This window comes from Capra hircus, chromosome 16 (assembly GCF_001704415.2).
Source record: "Capra hircus breed San Clemente chromosome 16, ASM170441v1, whole genome shotgun sequence".
NCBI classification, from domain to species: Eukaryota; Metazoa; Chordata; class Mammalia; order Artiodactyla; family Bovidae; genus Capra; species Capra hircus.
In genome coordinates this window covers 2371665-2388091 of record NC_030823.1, presented here as the reverse complement: position 1 = coordinate 2388091, position 16427 = coordinate 2371665, and the positions used below count along the sequence as shown (strand labels likewise).

General features: G+C 44.4%; 1 protein-coding gene across 4 annotated transcripts in view; it reads left to right on the top strand.

The window, feature by feature from the left end:
• Nucleotides 2627-16427, top strand: part of DSTYK (dual serine/threonine and tyrosine protein kinase) — a 52968-nt gene continuing 39167 nt past the window's right edge. For 2 of the 4 annotated variants that reach the window (XM_018060045.1, XM_018060042.1), the window contains exon 1: nucleotides 2627-3066. In XM_018060045.1, the coding sequence (XP_017915534.1) occupies nucleotides 2802-3066 (265 nt within the window). In that variant the 5' untranslated portion in view covers nucleotides 2627-2801. The remainder of the gene's footprint in view (nucleotides 3067-16427) is intronic. The other 2 variants (XM_018060043.1, XM_018060044.1) reach the window with 2 other exon arrangements.

The window sequence follows — 16427 nt, the reverse complement described above, 5'->3', positions numbered from 1 at the left end:
TAATGCTCAAAATTCTCCAAGCCAGGCTTCAGCAATACGTGAGCCATGAACTTCCAGATGTTCACGCTGGTTTTAGAAAAGGCAGACGAACCAGAGATCAAATTGCCAACATCTGCTGGATCATGGAAAAGGCAAGAGAGTTCCAGAAAAACATCTATTTCTGCTTTATTGACTATGCCAAAGCCTTTGACTGTGTGGATCACAATAAATTGTGGAAAATTCTGAAAGAGATGGGAATCCCAGACCACCTGACCTGCCTCTTGAGAAATCTGTATGCAGGTCAGGAAGCAATAGTTAGAACTGGACATGGAACAACAGACTGGTTCCAAATAGGAAAAGGAGTATGTCAAGGCTGTATATTGTCACTCTGCTTATATAACTTCTATGCAGAGTACACCATGAGAAACGCTGGGCTGGAAGAAACACAAGCTGGAATCAAGATTGCCAGGAGAAATATCAATAACCTCAGATATGCAGATGACACCACCCTTATGGCAGAAATTGAAGAGGAGCTAAAAAGCCTCTTGATGAAAGTGAAAGAGGAGAGTGAAAAAGTTGGCTTAAAGCTCAACATTCAGAAAACAAAGATCATGGCATCTGGTCCTATCACTTCATGGTAAATAGATGGGGAAACAGTGGAAACAGTGGCTGACTCTATTTTGAGGGGCTCCCAAATCACTGCAGATGGTGATTGTAGCCATGAAATTAGATGACGCTTACTCCTTGGAAGAAAAGTTATGACCAACCTAGATAGCATATTGAAAAGTAGAGACATTACTTTGCCAACAAAGGTCCGTCTAGTCAAGGCTATGTTTTTCCAGTGGTCATGTATGGATGTGAGAGTTGGGCTGTGAAGAAAGCTGAGCGCCAAAGAATTGATGCTTTTGAACTGTGGTGCTGGAGAAGACTCTTGAGAGTCCCTTGGACTGCAAGGAGATCCAATCAGTCCATTCTAAAGGAAATCAGTCCTGGGTGTTCATTGGAAGGACTGATGCTAAAGCTGAAACTCCAATACTTTGGCCACCACATGCGAAGAGTTGACTTATTGGAAAAGACTCTGATGCTGGGAGGGATTGGGGGCCGGAGGAGAAGGGGACAACAGAGGATGAGATGGCTGGATGGCATCACCAACTCGATGGACAAGAGTTTGGGTGAACTCCGGGAGTTGATGATGGACAGGGAGGCCTGGCGTGCTGTGATTCATTGGGTTACAAAGAGTCAGAAACGACTGAGTGACTGAACTGAACTGAAGACCCCCTGATTGAAAAGTGAAACTCGCTTAGTTGTGTCAACTCTTTGAGGCCCCATGAACTATACAGTCCATGGAATGGGTAGCCTATCGCTTCTCCGGGGGATCTTCCTGACCCATGAATTGAACCAGGGTCTCCTGCATTGCAGGCAGATTCTCTACTAACTGAGCTATCAGGGAAGCCCCAAAACTCCTGGTTTCGGTAAAGCCTTCCCATTTCACATGGAATTCATCCAATTATCACAACATCACTTAGTTACAAGTGCTAAGAGCACTTATACAAGGAATGAGAGGTTGGGAGACAAAAGCTAACATTTTTGAAGCAAAACTCACGAAATTTTAGAGGGCATAAAGATCGACTAGCCCAGATTCTCACTTCATTGATCTCAAGGTAAGGCATCAGGGAAGTTCAGACTCAGTCTCAAGTCACCTCTTAAATTTAGTTGAGGACCTACACTATCCAGCCTGTCCGAAAAGATAGCTGGCTTGGATAGAATATTGGGGCTTTATACTCGCAAGAAAGATAGGAGGGATCCGTGTCTGGAGAAGAGGAGAAAGAAAGCAAGAAGAGAAAAAGAGGTGGCTGTCAAGTTCTGTGTTCTTCCTAATTGTGTCCTGAGCTCCATGACAGTCTGTGTCATTAGAAGTCTTCCATATTAGCAGCAGGCAAGCTAAGATAATCAGAACTGGGTCCGTATTAGCAGAAGCCAAGTTAAGATAATCAAAACTGGGTTGGAAGGCTACTAACCTCAACTTCCCCTTATCCAGCTCCATCTCTCTCCTTCAAGAGACCAAGTGAACTTCAGCTTATGGCTCTTTAACGACCCATACGCACACACACGACCCACCCACCCACCCCCAGCTTTCTACACCTGGAAAAGGAAAGTCAAAAGGAGAATGCAATGCAAATATAAGAGTTTTCCTATTTCCATGAAATTTTCAGCCGGTTCCCCAGTATCTACTGTACCGGAAAGCGAGAGCCATTTAGGGCACAGTACTAGCCTCAGTATTGTTTCCTTTCTTTCCTTTGCTATTAAAATCTTTCGCTCTGATTTCAGTAAGGCACTCCCCTTGTGCAGGAGTCCGGGTTCTGAAGAAGCTGTCTCACTCTAGAGACACTTTTGTAGGAAGGAGGAACATGTTTTTAAACCAGGGAGAGCGTGAGAACTCTGGGTGAGACTGGGGCAGAGGTATACCGGGTGTGTGCGGGTGTGTGTGTTGGGGGGTGGGTGGGGTGGGGTGGGGGTCGCCTCCACAGTCTCCAGTCTCCTGCCCTGGCGCAAACTACACTTCCCAGAAGCCCTCGCAGTGACCCGGTGCGCCGCCGAACCTTCCCCTCACTCTTCCAGACAGTTGAGATAAAGGTTCCGTTCAGGGCTCGCTGCGGGTTGGTTTGTTTTGAACGGCGGTGACGGAGACTGGGAGCCCGGCCGACTGCAGGCGGGGGCGTCAGGAGGCGGATTCCTGCCGTCTTAAGCACGGGGGCGCGGGAGGAGGGGAGCCGGGCCTGAGGACCGGGGATCGAGCGGCGGAGACAGAACAGGCTGAGGCGATGGAGGGCGACGGGGTGCCGTGGGGCAGCGAGCCGGAGTCGGGTCCCGGCCCGGGAGGCGGCGGAGTGATCCGCGAGCTGTGCCGGGGCTTTGGTCGCTACCGCCGCTACCTGGGGCGGCTGCGGCAGAACCTGCGCGACACGCAGAAGTTCTTCCGCGACCTCAGGGGCTCGCAGCCCCGAGGCTGTCCCTCCTCCCCTGCGGAGGGCGGCGAGGCCGGGCGCGGCCCTGCCGGCGACGTCGCCGCGACCGGGCTGCCGGCGGGTAAGGAGGGCGAGCGGTGACGGAGACGGGGCCGGAGAGGCGAGCCCGGGGGGCGGGCCGCGCCCCTGCCCCAGAGAAGCAGGCCCGGGGCGAGGCGGCAAGTGGGAGGAGGGCGGCGTGGCCAGGCCAGGGCCCTGCCGACCGGCTCTCTGAGGTGCCGTGGGAGGGCGTCTCGGGTGGGGGAGGGGCGCCGGGGACCGGCCGGCGGGGCCGGGGGCGAGGGGCGCCCGAGGCGGGGGCTTCAGGAGCGGGCTCGGAGGGACCGGCGGCGGGGGCGGGAGCCGGGGCCCGCGTTTGGAGGCTGCAGAGGTGGCGCCTAGGAAAGTTACTCTAAGTTCGGAGGTGAGCAGTTGTGCTTAGAGTCCCAGTTCAGGGATGGGGGGGCGGGGTGCAGGATGGGCAGTAGGCGGGGACCCTCAGGAGGCCAGGAGACTCTAGTGGAGGTTGTGTGTGTCCGCTGTGTGTGCGCATGCTTGATTTTGTGTGTGAAATATACATCAATCATGAGGCAACTCTGAAGAAGTAAGGAATATAACTCTAAATGGGGCTGGAATCGCTAAAGGAAAGGCTATCTTATGTCTGCCACGGTATTTCCAGAGATGGCGGCTTGCGCTTATGGTAAAGTTAGACAGAGGAAGGATCTCTCTCTCTCTCTCTTTTTTTTGTCTTGAAACTTGACTTGATTCTCCCTGGCATGTGTTAGAGACCTTAAAGCACTTAAAATCGTGCAGCGTCTTTGATCTTGCCTAATTTCTTGCTTCCTCTTAAACTGCTGTTGGTGGGAACAGGAGGGTTTGTTAACCACTTGGTCTAATTAGGAAATAACAGGTTGGATGGGAGAAAGGACAGGCGTCCCATGTAGTTAGATACCTTGGGATAGCACAGCAAAGAGTCAGGGGACTTTATTCAATGATTCTCCAACGAAAATGTGTCCTAAAACTAAAGTATAAAACATCTATCCCACAGATTGATTGAGTAGGTCTAGTGGATGGGTCCTAAGAATCTAAATGCAAGCCATCCCAAAGGGATTCTGATGCAGGTGGGCCACAAACACTTTCAGAAACACTGACTTAGAGGCTGACAGCAAATTTGAGCATCAGGTGTAGAATGCGTTGAATTCTTAAACTCTTCAGAGTTTCTGTGTCAGGCCCTGTGTTTCCAGATTTGCACGTTTAATGTCCTAAATTTGTCTGAGACTCCAAAAATGGTGATAAAAATAAGATTCTGATTAATGATATTTTACTTAATTGGCCTCAGTTCAGTTCAGTCGCTCAGTCCTGTCAAACTCTTTGCGACCCCATGAATTGCAGCATGCCAGGCCTCCCTGTCCATCACCAACTCCCAGAGTTCACTCAGACTCACGTCCATCGAGTCAGTGATGCCATCCAGCCGTCTCCTCCTCTGTTGGCCCCTTCTCCTCCTGCCCCCAATCCCTCCCAGCATCAGAGTCTTTTCCAATGAGTCGACTCTTCGCATGAGGTGGCCAAAGTACTGGAGTTTCAGCTTTAGCATCGTTCCTTCCAAAGAAATCCCAGGGCTGATATCCTTCAGAATGGACTGGTTGGATCTCCTTGCAGTCCAAGGGACTCTGAAGAGTCTTCTCCAACACCACAGTTCAAAAGCATCAATTCTTCGGCGCCTTCAGCCTTCTTCACAGTCCAGCTCTCACATCCATACATGACCGCTGGAAAAACCATAGCCTTGACTAGATGGACCTTAGTAGGCAAAGTAATGTCTCTGCTTTTGAATATGCTATCTAGGTTGGCCTGGATGTAAATAAAAACTTTTATTTATCTGATAGGATATGTGGGAGGAGAAGGATGACTAGCTTTTCTGAAGTTGTGGTTTTGACATCTGCCCAGAGATTTGCTGTTGTAAAATGGACCCATGGAGGGGCTTGATTTCTGTGAAGCGATTAGAAAACTGGTTTGTGTGAGAAGGGCGGATGTTTTCGGAGATGAGCCCCAGAATGTGTACTTTCACCCTCTTCCTCAGCAGTGCTTTCCAGCAGCTTTCCCTGCTCAGGTTTTCTTTTATCTTAAAAAACCCTATGTTGCTAGCAACTGTTTTTTGTAGAATTACTATTGAAAAAAAAAGAGTAGATTCGCCTGAGAGAGACGGAGGTTTTCGAGGCACATTGGTTGGCTCTTGTTTTTATTCTTTAAAGGCCAACTTAAGAAATGCAAATGCACCTTTGTATTTTGCCTCATTGGCTTTTCTAGTTGACTGCATCAAGAACTCATCTTTGCGCATTTAACTCTTTAGACCCTCTGGAGTCTGTTCATCCAAAGTAAAAAGTAGGGGAGGGTACAGATGACAGGGCTGGGAGCCTTTTGGCTTTGTTCCATAAAGTGCTTCCATTAGCTTAGAGTGGAGAGTTTTATCTTTGGAGGTGAAAAGGAGAAATGAGAGAAGTGGCACCTACTGTGTATATTTTGGGGGATCCGATTTTCCCAGCTGTTTAAATGATTGTGTTAGAAAGTAGAAACGACTCCTTAAAGGACAACTGGTTCTTGTTCTCTCCCTTTACAGACCATCTCTTTACAAGGTCAAGTTCGTTCAAAGATTCTTAACTTTCTTCTGTGGATATTGGTTTCTGATTAATAGGAACTTGAAATGTCAAGGAAAGGAACACTCCTTGCTTAACCTCATATACTTTCTGAAGGTTTTAATCATTGTTTCTGAATGGAAGTGTCTTCTTGGTTGGAATATAGTATGGCATTTGAGCAATTGAAGATCAGAGACTAACTAAATTTTCATTATTTCACTTTTAACCACAAAAGAGATGGGGAAAACCCCCCAAATAATGCTTCCTTCTTAATTTTGACAGTTTTTAATTCACTGGGGCAGTGTAAAGAGCATATAATGTATATGTACTTGATGTTTTAGAAGTTAAAAAGCAGGTGGAATAAAACTCTGAAATCAGAGTTGCTTAGCCTGTACAGGAAAAACTGAATTATAAATTGCTTTGATTCAGTTCCTCCTTAAAAAAAAAAAAAAAAAAAAAAGCTTAATTTTTTATTTATTTTTGACTGCACTGGGTCTTCATTGTGATGCCCGGACTTCTCGTTGTGGCGGTTTCTTGTGTTGTGGCGCACTGGCTCTAGGGCACTCGGACGTCAGTGGTTGCAGCACGTGGGCTCAGTTGTGATGCACGGCCTTAGCTGTCCCATGGAATGTGGAGTCTTTCCAGGCCAGAAATCGAGCCCTAGCATTGGCAGGTGGACCGACAGGTAGTCCCAGCTCTTTTCTTCCCAAATCACTGGCCTTCTTTTCACTTAACTGTGGGGGCTGAGAGCCTGTCTGTTGATTCACCTCTGTCACAGGGGGCTCAGCGGTAGTGAAATAAAGGCTCTGAGCACTTTTGAAGATAGGCAGAGTGGAGTATTACAGAGTCGCAGAGGGAGAAGCATTTTTCTCATTTTCTGGTCCAGTAGAGTTCCAAGCTGTTGCAGTGTGTCATAGACCTCTGGGTTTTGAGAAGTTGCAGTGACTCAAATATATTTAGCTGGAATGCTCTAGGCTGTGCTATATCCTTTTCTCCTGGTTCTGGTCCTTACTGAGTGACATTACTGTGATTTGCCAGTTTCCTCATCTGAACATGGGGATTATAATAATAGTAGTTGCTCTGGGGTTGTTGGGAGTTAATATATGTGCTTAGAACGGTGCCTGGTAAGGTGCTGTGTAAGTGTTAGCTATTAAAGATGAGCATAATAAGGGAGAGAAATGGTATGGACCTAACAGAAGCAGAAGATACTAAGAAGAGGTGGCAAGGATACAGAGAACTATTCAAAAAAGATCTTCATGACCCAGATAACCATGATGGTGTGATCACTCACCTAGAGCCAGACATCCTGGAGTGCAAAGTCAAGTGGGCCTTAGGAAGCATCACTACAAACAAAGCTAGTAGAGGTGATGGAATTCCAGTTGAGCTCTTTCAAATCCTGGAAGGTGATGCTGTGAAAGTGCTGCACTCAATATGCCAGCAAATTTGGAAAACTCAGCAGTGGCCACAGGACTGGAAAAGGTTTTAGCATCGGGCTTTCCAATCCCAAAGAAAGGCAGTGCCAAAGAATGTTCAAACCACCACACAATTGTACTCATCTCACACGCTAGCAAAGTAATGCTTAAAATCCTCCAAGCCAGGCTTCAACAGTACGTAAACTGAACTTCCAGATGTTTAAGCTGGATTTAGAAAAGGCAGAGGAACCAGAGATCAAATTTCCAATATTCTTTGGATCATAGAAAAAGCAAAAGAGTTCCAGAAAAATATCTGCTTTATTGGTTACGCCAAAACCTTCGACTCTGCACTTCACAACAAACTGTGGAAAATTGTTAAAGAGAGGGGGAATACCTGCCTCCTAAGAAATCTATATGCAGGTCAAGAAGCAACAGTTAGAACTGGACATGAAATACCAGACTAGTTCCAAATTGGGAAATAAGTATGTCCAGGCTGTATATTGTTCCCCTGTTTATTTAACTTATATGCAGAGTACATCATGAGAAACACTGGGCTGGAGGAAGCACAAGCTGGAATCAAGATTGCCGGGAGAAATATTAGTAACTTCAGATAGGCAGATGACACCACCCTTACGACAGAAAGTGAAGAGAAACTAAAAAGCCTCTTGATAAAAGTGAAAGAGGAGAGTGAAAAAACTGGCTTAAAACTCAACATTCAGAAAACTAAGATCATGGCATCCGGTCCCATCACTCCATGGAAAATAGATGGGGAAACAGTAGAAACAGTGACAGACTTTATTTTCTTGTGCTCCAGAATCACTGCAGATGGTGACTGCAGCCAGGAAATTAAAAGATACTTGCTCCTTGGAAGAAAAGCAATGACCAACCTAGAGAGCATATTAAAAAGCAGAGACATTACTTTGCCAACAAAGGTCCATCTAGTCAAAGCTATGGTTTTTCCAGTAGTAATGTACAGACGTGAAAGGTGGACCATAAAGGCTTAGCACCGAAGAATTGATGCTTTTGAATTATGGTGCTGGAGAAGACTCTTGAGAGTCCCTTGGACTGCAAGGAGATCCAACCAGTCAGTTCTAAAGGAAATCAGGCCTGACTGTTCATTGAAAGGACTGATGCCGAAGCTGAAACTCTAGTACTTTGGCCACCTGATGCAAAGAACTGACTCACTGGAAAAGACCCTGATGCTGGGAAAGATGGAAGGCAGGAGGAGAAAGGGATGACAGAGGATGAGATGGTTGGATGGCATCAGTGACTCACTGGACATGTGTTTGAGCAAGCTCCAGGAGTTGGTGCTAGACAGGGAAACCTGGCGTGGTGCAGTCCATGGGATCACAGAGTCAGATACGACTGAGCAACTGAAGTGAACTGATAAACATTTGAGTACTAGCATGGGGGATAAAGAGTCAAATAAAAAACATTGGCCTTGGCCTTGGATTAGTGGAGATCAGTCTTCCCATTCTATAGTTTTCTGTTAAGAAAGATAAAAATTATAATTATCAATGCTGTGCACCTGTTTGTTTATGTTGAATGAGGACAAAAAGGACTAAGAAAATCTGAACTTGTCCCTCTAGAAAGGTATAATCTTATCTCAAGCATATACATGTGCGACATATAAAGTAGAAAAATAGCAGAAAGCTGAAGTTAGATTATAAGCCTTTTAAGTGAGTTACAATTCTTAGGCTGTTATAGCTTTTTGCCTTTGGTTCGTGAACAGCTTTGTTTCTCCAGCATCCTTCACCCTCCTTTGGTCACATCTGGTGTAAACTGGCTGCCAGAACTGAAAGAGAAGAAAAGTCTGATGTACCTATTGCTTTAAGAAAATAAGTTGTTTCTAGTAATTTGTATTGATCTATTGGGAAGAGCTGCCTCAGCATTTCAACATAAGCTTAGCAGAGGTGGTGCTGTAAATGTGATTCTTAGTTGTATTACTTTTATTACCTTAAATGAACAAAACCCCATTTCCCCACGTATATCTAAAACTTTCACTTTCTTTGTTTTCTTCTGGCATGGAGGCAATAAATAGTAGTCAAAAGTTTCAACCACTGTTGTTTTTTGGTTTAACAAATGGGGGGGGGAGAGTAGTCAATTGGGACTTCCCCTGGTGGCCCAGTGGTTGGGTTCCCTTTATTTCATTGCAGGGGGTAGGGGTTAGATCCCTGGTTGGGAACTAAGATCCCATATGCCATGTGGCAGCACCAAAAAAAAAAGTAGTCAAAAGCAAGCACAGGCATTTGAATTAGATCTGAGTTCCTCTTCTAGTTCAGCCTTTTATTAACTGTGGGACTTAGGGCAAATTGCTTAACCTATTAACGAGCTTCCCTGGTGTCTCAGACAGTAAAGAATCTGTCTGAAATGTGGAGGACCTGGGTTCCTGGGTCGGGGAGATCCCCTGGAGAAGAAAATGGCAACCCACTCCGGTATCCTTGCCTAGAGAATCCCTATGGACAGAGGAGCCTGGTGGGCTCTACAGTCCATGGGGTCGAAAAGAATGGGACGTGACTGAGTGACTAAGCATAGCACTTAACCTGTTGGATTCTTGGTTTCTTTGTATGTCAAATGGGAGTGATACAGAATGCCACAGCTATTTGAAACATCCAGAACAAGAAAATTTGTTAAGACAGAAAGTAGATTAATGATTTTGCCAGGGGATGAGGAGTAACTGCTAATGGGTATGGGATTACTTCCTAGGGAATAAAAATGTTTTGGAATTAGAGAGTGGTCATGATTGTTCAACTTTGTGAATGTGCTAGAAACCAGCCAATTGTATGGTTTAACAGGGTGAATTTTATGGTATGTAAGTTTTATCTAAATAGAGTGGGAATGATGATGTCTGCCTCACAAAGCTGTGACGTTTAGAGATCATGTAAAGCACACAGCGCAGGCATGTACTTAGTACTAAACACGTGATGTTTGAGTGTGTGTGTGTGTGTGTGTGTGTGTGTGTGTACGTACTTGGTGAACATTAGATTAGGAGGTTGGCACATGGGGATTGAGGAGGAATAAGAGGAACAGAAGGATGGAATGAAGGACAGAACAGTTTTGAGCTGAAGCCGCATTTAGGCCCAGGTCTCTAAGCTCCCGGTTCATTTCTGCACCTCTTCCCTTGTTCTTTCCTGCTCTGCCCATGAGACTGTAAAATGCACCCTTGCATTGGAGAGATTTTGTTACAAGTGAGTCATAACCCAGGCTCTGTAGCTTGCCATGAAACAGTATTTTACTTCAGTGGGAGATTTTATCTGATTGAGTGAGTATAGTGTGACATTACCTACTCAAGCTTCTTATTCCAGTTTCCAGTCCCTTCTTTTCCCCTTCCTAATCTTCCTTTGCTAGGATAATCTGTTTTCCATGGAATGGGGTAGCCCATCACTAAAAAGGCTTGGATAATTCTGCCTACTCTTGAAAGAAAAGACATTATTACCTTTAAGATGGTTATCATTTGCAACATGCTTAGTTTAGTCTTAAAAGTAATTTCTGATTTCAGTGTGGTTAGTTCTTTGGCCTTGTGAGTAGCATTTAAAGAAAGCATGGATTTAAAATGAAAATCAGTTCTGGTTTTTAAATTTTGTTTTGCTCTGTCCACTTTCCAGCATCAGCATTTATTTGTCCATGCCTCTCTGTCTTACTAGGTTAAGGCAACAAAGAATCTTCGTGAAATAAATGCACTTCTCAAAAGCAATCTTTGGAAAATAAAGCCTCAAAAAATATGTATTGAAGTAAATTTCACCTTAAACCTATTGCTCAGTTCCTGTAGGCTGTAGACATATGATCATGCTTGTATTTATTTATTTGTGTAATAACTATGAGTGTATTTGTCTTATCTCACTTGCTAGATCATGAATTCTTAATGGTAAAGATGTGTTTTATTCATCTTTGTATCCCTGCAGTGCCTGCCGTAGTACATAACAGACAAATTAGTATCTGTTAAATCGTTTCCATGTCTGGTAAATGATTGGAATGATGTGTTTTTCCACTTCAGAAGGACGTTTTTCCTCCATGAAAGATATACTATTTTATATATTTGCCCACATTTTCCTGTCTGTGTCCCTAAAAAAGAGCAATAATAAGCATTTGATAGATGACTAGTTAGGCTAGAGCTGCCAGTATCCCAAAGAATGAGTTTCATGTCCCAAATAATTAGTTGCATCCAATATCAGAGCTTCATCATGATATAGGAAATAAATCCTTAATATTCACTCAGCAAATCTTTATTAATGCCTAACTCTGCTGGGTTCAGGACACTCAATGGTGAAGCACTGTCCAATTAATTGATATTTTTATTTTTAAGTTGAAGTTATATTGAAAGAAAGAAGGGTTAGCATTTCATTGTGTACCCTCTGAAGGATTTCTTACACATTGGGGTTTCCCGCTTAACCATTAGTCTTTGAGGGCATAAGGATAACTCATATGAGAAGTTCTAAGATTAAATGGTATTGACAAAAAGAGGAGCTGAGATGCTTCACTAACTTTCTGACAGTACAGGAGAATTAGCCCCAGTGTATCTTTGATGGGATAACTATAATTGTCTTGTTGGCATGGTTCAAAAGAAGAATGCATTCATGAAGGTTGTGGTTAGAGTGTCTTTCATCTTCATCAGAGCTTACTCACAGGGGAGCCAATGTGAAGAGTGTGAGGTGTGTGGGTGGATGTGGTTTTTTCTCTAACAGTTTTAAGATCTGAGGTGAACTTGCTGTTTACTTCTTGTAGGAAGTAAAGGTCACCTCCAGGGATGGTCCAGGGAATTTGAAAGGCGTCATTCATATTAATAACAAGAATGTAGAGTCCTTGTGAAAGATAGCTTTTCTTTCATCACTCTCAGATGTCTGGAGTCTGCTGTAGGATTTTTAGTCTAAGCGTAGGCCACCCCATGCTTGAAAATTGACTGCATTCTTTGCCAAGTGGGGAGTCTGGTAATCTTAGGGATCCTGAAACTTGATACTTTAACAGGACAGATGTAGCGGTGATTGAGATATGTGCTCCCTTGTTTAAATCAGCCTCTCTGAGAAAGTCTCCTCCTAATATTCCTCCAAAAGATTGAAGGCAGGAGGAAAAGGGGACGACAGAGGATGAGATGTTTGGATATCATCACCAACTCGACAGACATGAGTTAGAAAGCTCCAGGAGTTGATGCTGGGCAGGGAAACCTGGTGTGCTGCAGTCCATGGGGTCGCAAAGAGCTGGACACGACTGAGCGACTGGACTGCACTGAATATTCCTCCAAAGGCCACACGAAAACTCTATGAAGGAAAGTTGGTCAAAGCATGGGGACTCCGAATTCCCCGTGGGCCCCTGGTTGAATTGCGCGTGATGTGCGGTACCTTCTTCTGTGGTGTTTAGTAGGCAATGTGAGTGGTTTGGATGTATCCCCAGCCTGGGGGTGCCATGTGGCTGTGGGAACCTTTTGACCACAAGCCTTTGAAGTTGGGTTTTATAATGTATTTCTGTTCCCTGGGGTGGTGTTCTCTGGGCAGGAAGATGGGAAGTAGAACTTGAGGGATTGTTTTGCTTTTCACTTGTTTTATATAAGGCATCAAAACTAGCCCAAAGAATAATGAAGCTTATGTATTCATAAAAGCCTTTGATTGTTAAAAAAAAAAAAACACTTAAAAAAATGCTTTTATTACTTTTATTTTACTCAGATATAAAAAGAGGTCTAATTTTAGCTTCATCAGATTAAAACTTGAGTGTGTTATTTATGCCAGACAGTTTTTACCCTTTCTGGGTCATATAATGGAAGAGAATTACATTTCCCAGGATTGGTTTGGTGAAGCCAAATTTTCCAAACTAGAGAGACTTAAGTAAGACCATATCATAAAAGCAACTAGGTAATGAGACTAATTTGAGTAAAAGCTTTGTGTTTATTCAAGTTAGAGGAAGAGTAACTGAACCAATATTGAGTTTACTTTTTAGGAATTTTCTATATGATATACTCTACCAATAACTTTTAATGGGGGCTTCCCTTGTGGCTCAAAATGGTAGAGAATTTGTCTGCAATGCAAGAGACCCGGGTTTGATCCCTGGGTTGGAGAGATCCTCTGGAGAAGAGAATGACTACCCTCTGCAGTATTCTCGCCTGGAGAATTCCATGAACAGAGGAGCCTGGTGGGCTACAGTCCATGGGGTTGCAGCGTCAGACACGACTGAGTGACTAACACATACGTAACTTTTAGTATTATGGAGATATGTAGGGGCAAGGAAGGAAGGAAGAACATGCAGGGAAACAGCTAGTAGGAGAGAAGTCATTCTTTTGGCATGTAAGCACCCCCCTGGGAAGACCTGTTTCAGTCTCTCCTGATTGAGGAATTGCGCTCCTCTGCTGGCTCTTACTCCATGAAGAGAAGTGGAGAAATTCTGCTACTGCAACTTGGAAACGTGGCTTGTTAGTATAGGATAAAAGTAGTCTGTTGGCCTATGATATGAGCAGGCCTGGGCTGCAGTGGAGGTGTGTTCCCTACTGCTGAGTAATCAGAAGGCCACTGCAGGCAGTGCAAGCTCGAGCTGCTTCTGGAGGCTTCTTGTTCAATGAACTGGGTGGTTATAGGTTACTTTCATCAAAGTGGGCTTCCCTGGTTCAGACGGTAGAGTATCTGCCTGCAGAGCGGGAGACCTGGCCTCGATCCCCAGGTCAGGAAGATCCCCTGGAGAAGGAAATGGCAACCCACTCCAGTATTCTTGCCTGGAAAATTACATGGATAGAGGAGCCTGGTAGGCTACAGTCCATGGAGTTGCAAAGAGCTAGACACGACTGAGCAACTTCAGTAGTTCATCAAAGTATCCTGTCCTAGAGTGGGTAGTTTGTCTACCCCTGACTTGGGTTCTAAATCTGATCCTGAACTTAGATACTTACTTAGATGAGTGCCTTGGACTTCCCAGGCTCAGAACTGGCATCAGTAAACCATCCCTGGGAGATTGAGGAGGCAGGAAGTAATGTACAAGGCAGAAGTCGGGACAGCAAAGACACTTCTTGTTTAAAGTCTACTGTTTTTGTATATAATAGACTTTCTCCCTGCTGGGTTTTTTTTTTTTTTTTTTTTTTTGATGAGCAGAATTCTGTCTCTTAATCTCTTTTCTCTGAGATCCAGACCTGGATATATTTTGCTGGTTATCCTTTTGGCTTATTTAAAAAATTATTTTGGAATAATTTCAAGTTTATGTAAATGTCACCAGAACTACTACAAAGAGCTCGCATACCCATGCCATGCAGGCTCCCCAGTTGTTAAGATTTTACTGCATTTGCCCTCTCACCCAGTCTCTCTCTGTTTCTATTATGTGTATATATTTTTGTGAACCTTGTGAAAATGAGCTCTCGATAGGTAGATAGCTCTTATCTCCTCTGAACACTTCCAGTGTACATCTCTCCCAAACAAGGACATGCTTTTACATATTAGCATTTGCTGTTGTTCAGCTGCTTGGTTGTGTCCCACTCTTTGCGACCCCATGGACTGAAGCACTCCAAGCTTCCCTGTCCTTCAGTATTTCCCAGAGTTTGCTCAGACTCAAGTCCATTGAGTCGATGAAGCTATCCAACCGTCTCATCTTCTCTCACCCTCTTCTCCTGCCCTCAATCTTTCCCAGCATCGGTCTTTTCCAGTGAGTGGGCTTTTCGCATCAGGTGGCCAAAGTATTGGAGCTTCAGCTTCAGCATCAGTCCTTCCAATGAATATTCAGGATTGATTTCCTTTAGGATTGACTGGGTTTGATCTCCTTGCTGTCCAAGGGACTCTCAAGAGTCTTCTCCAGCGCAGTTCAAAAGCATCAGTTCTTCAACACTCAGCCTTCTTTATGGTCCAGCTCTCACATCTGTACATGACTACTGGAAAAACCATAGCTTTGACTCTATGGACCTTTGTCAGCAAAGTGATATCTCTGCTCTTTAATACTCTCTCTAGGTTTGTCATGGCTTTCCTTCCAAGAAGCAAGTGTCCTTTATTTCATGGCTGCAGTCACCATCTGCAGTGATTTTGGAGCCCGTGAAAAAATCTGTCACTGCTTGCATTTTTTCCCCATCTATTTGCTATGAAGTGATGGAACCAGATGCCATGATTTTTGCTTTTTGAATGTTGAGTTTTAAGCCAGCTTTTTCACTGTCCTCTTTCACCTCATCAAGAGGTCTTTAGTTCCTCTTCACTTTCTGCCATCAGAGTGGTATCATCTGCATATTAGAGGTTGTTGATATTTCTCCCAGCTTATCTTGATTCCAGTTTGTGATTCATCGAACCTGGCGTTTTGCATGACGTACTCTGCATATAGGTTAAATAAGCAGGGTGACAGCACACAGCCTTGTCATACTCCTTCCCTTTGAACAAGTCCTTCCTTCCATGTCCTATTCTAACTGTTGGTTCCTCACCTGCATACCGGTTTCTCAGGAAACAAATAAGGTGGTCTGGTATTCCCATCTCTTCAAGAATTTTCCACAGTTTGTTGTGATCCACATAGTCAGAGGCTTTCACTGTGATCAATGAGTGTTGGCAATTTGATCTCTGGTTCCTCTGCCTTTTCTAAATCCAGCTTATATGCCTGGAAGTTTTTGGTTCATGTGCTGCTGAAGCCTGACTTGAAGGATTTTGAGCATAACCTTACATTTCAGCGTGTACCTCCCTAAATCAGGAAATCAACAATGAGTCAGTACTACCAGTCAGTGTACAGACCTCATTTAAGTTTTGCCAGCTTTTCCGATAATCTCTTTTTCTTTTTTATCCAGGATCCTGTCGAGGAGCACATTGCATTTAGTTGTTAATGTCTCTTCAGACTCACTTACTGTGGACAGTCTTTCGGCCTTTCCCTGGCATTTATATCTTTGACAGGTTTAAAGAGCAGGCTTTACATTCTATGGGATGACCCTTAGCCTGGATTGAGCTGTTTCCTCATGGGTAAACTCAGGTCATGAGCTCTCGGCAGGATCAGGCACAGAAATGATGTGATGTACAGTCATGACCAGGGGTACATGATGCCTATCATCCACCGTTTTTAGATGTTAAACTTGATATCTGGTCATGTCAGTGCCCTTTACATTTCTTTACCTTCAAGTCACTGTTCTTCCTTTTCCAGTTGCTTAGTCTTTTGTGGGAAGGTGTTCTAAGATTTCCGTGATCATCTTGCTCCTGAAGATGCCTCCTCCCACTGGATCTAGTGTCCATTGGCAACACTCACCTGCCTCAGTTGAAGGAAATGGCAGTGCACGCCAGTACTCTTGCCTGGAAAGTTCCATGGACAGAGGAGCCTGTTGGCCTCCAGTCTGTGGGGTTGCAAAGAGTCGGACACGACTGAGCCCAGGCCCTGCACCTGCCTCAGCGGTGGTTTTTCAGGCTTGTGTTTCGTCTATGTGTCTTAGTGTTTGGGATGGAAGAGCTCTCCTTTGCCACTGTTTTTTATTGTTTATACCAGTG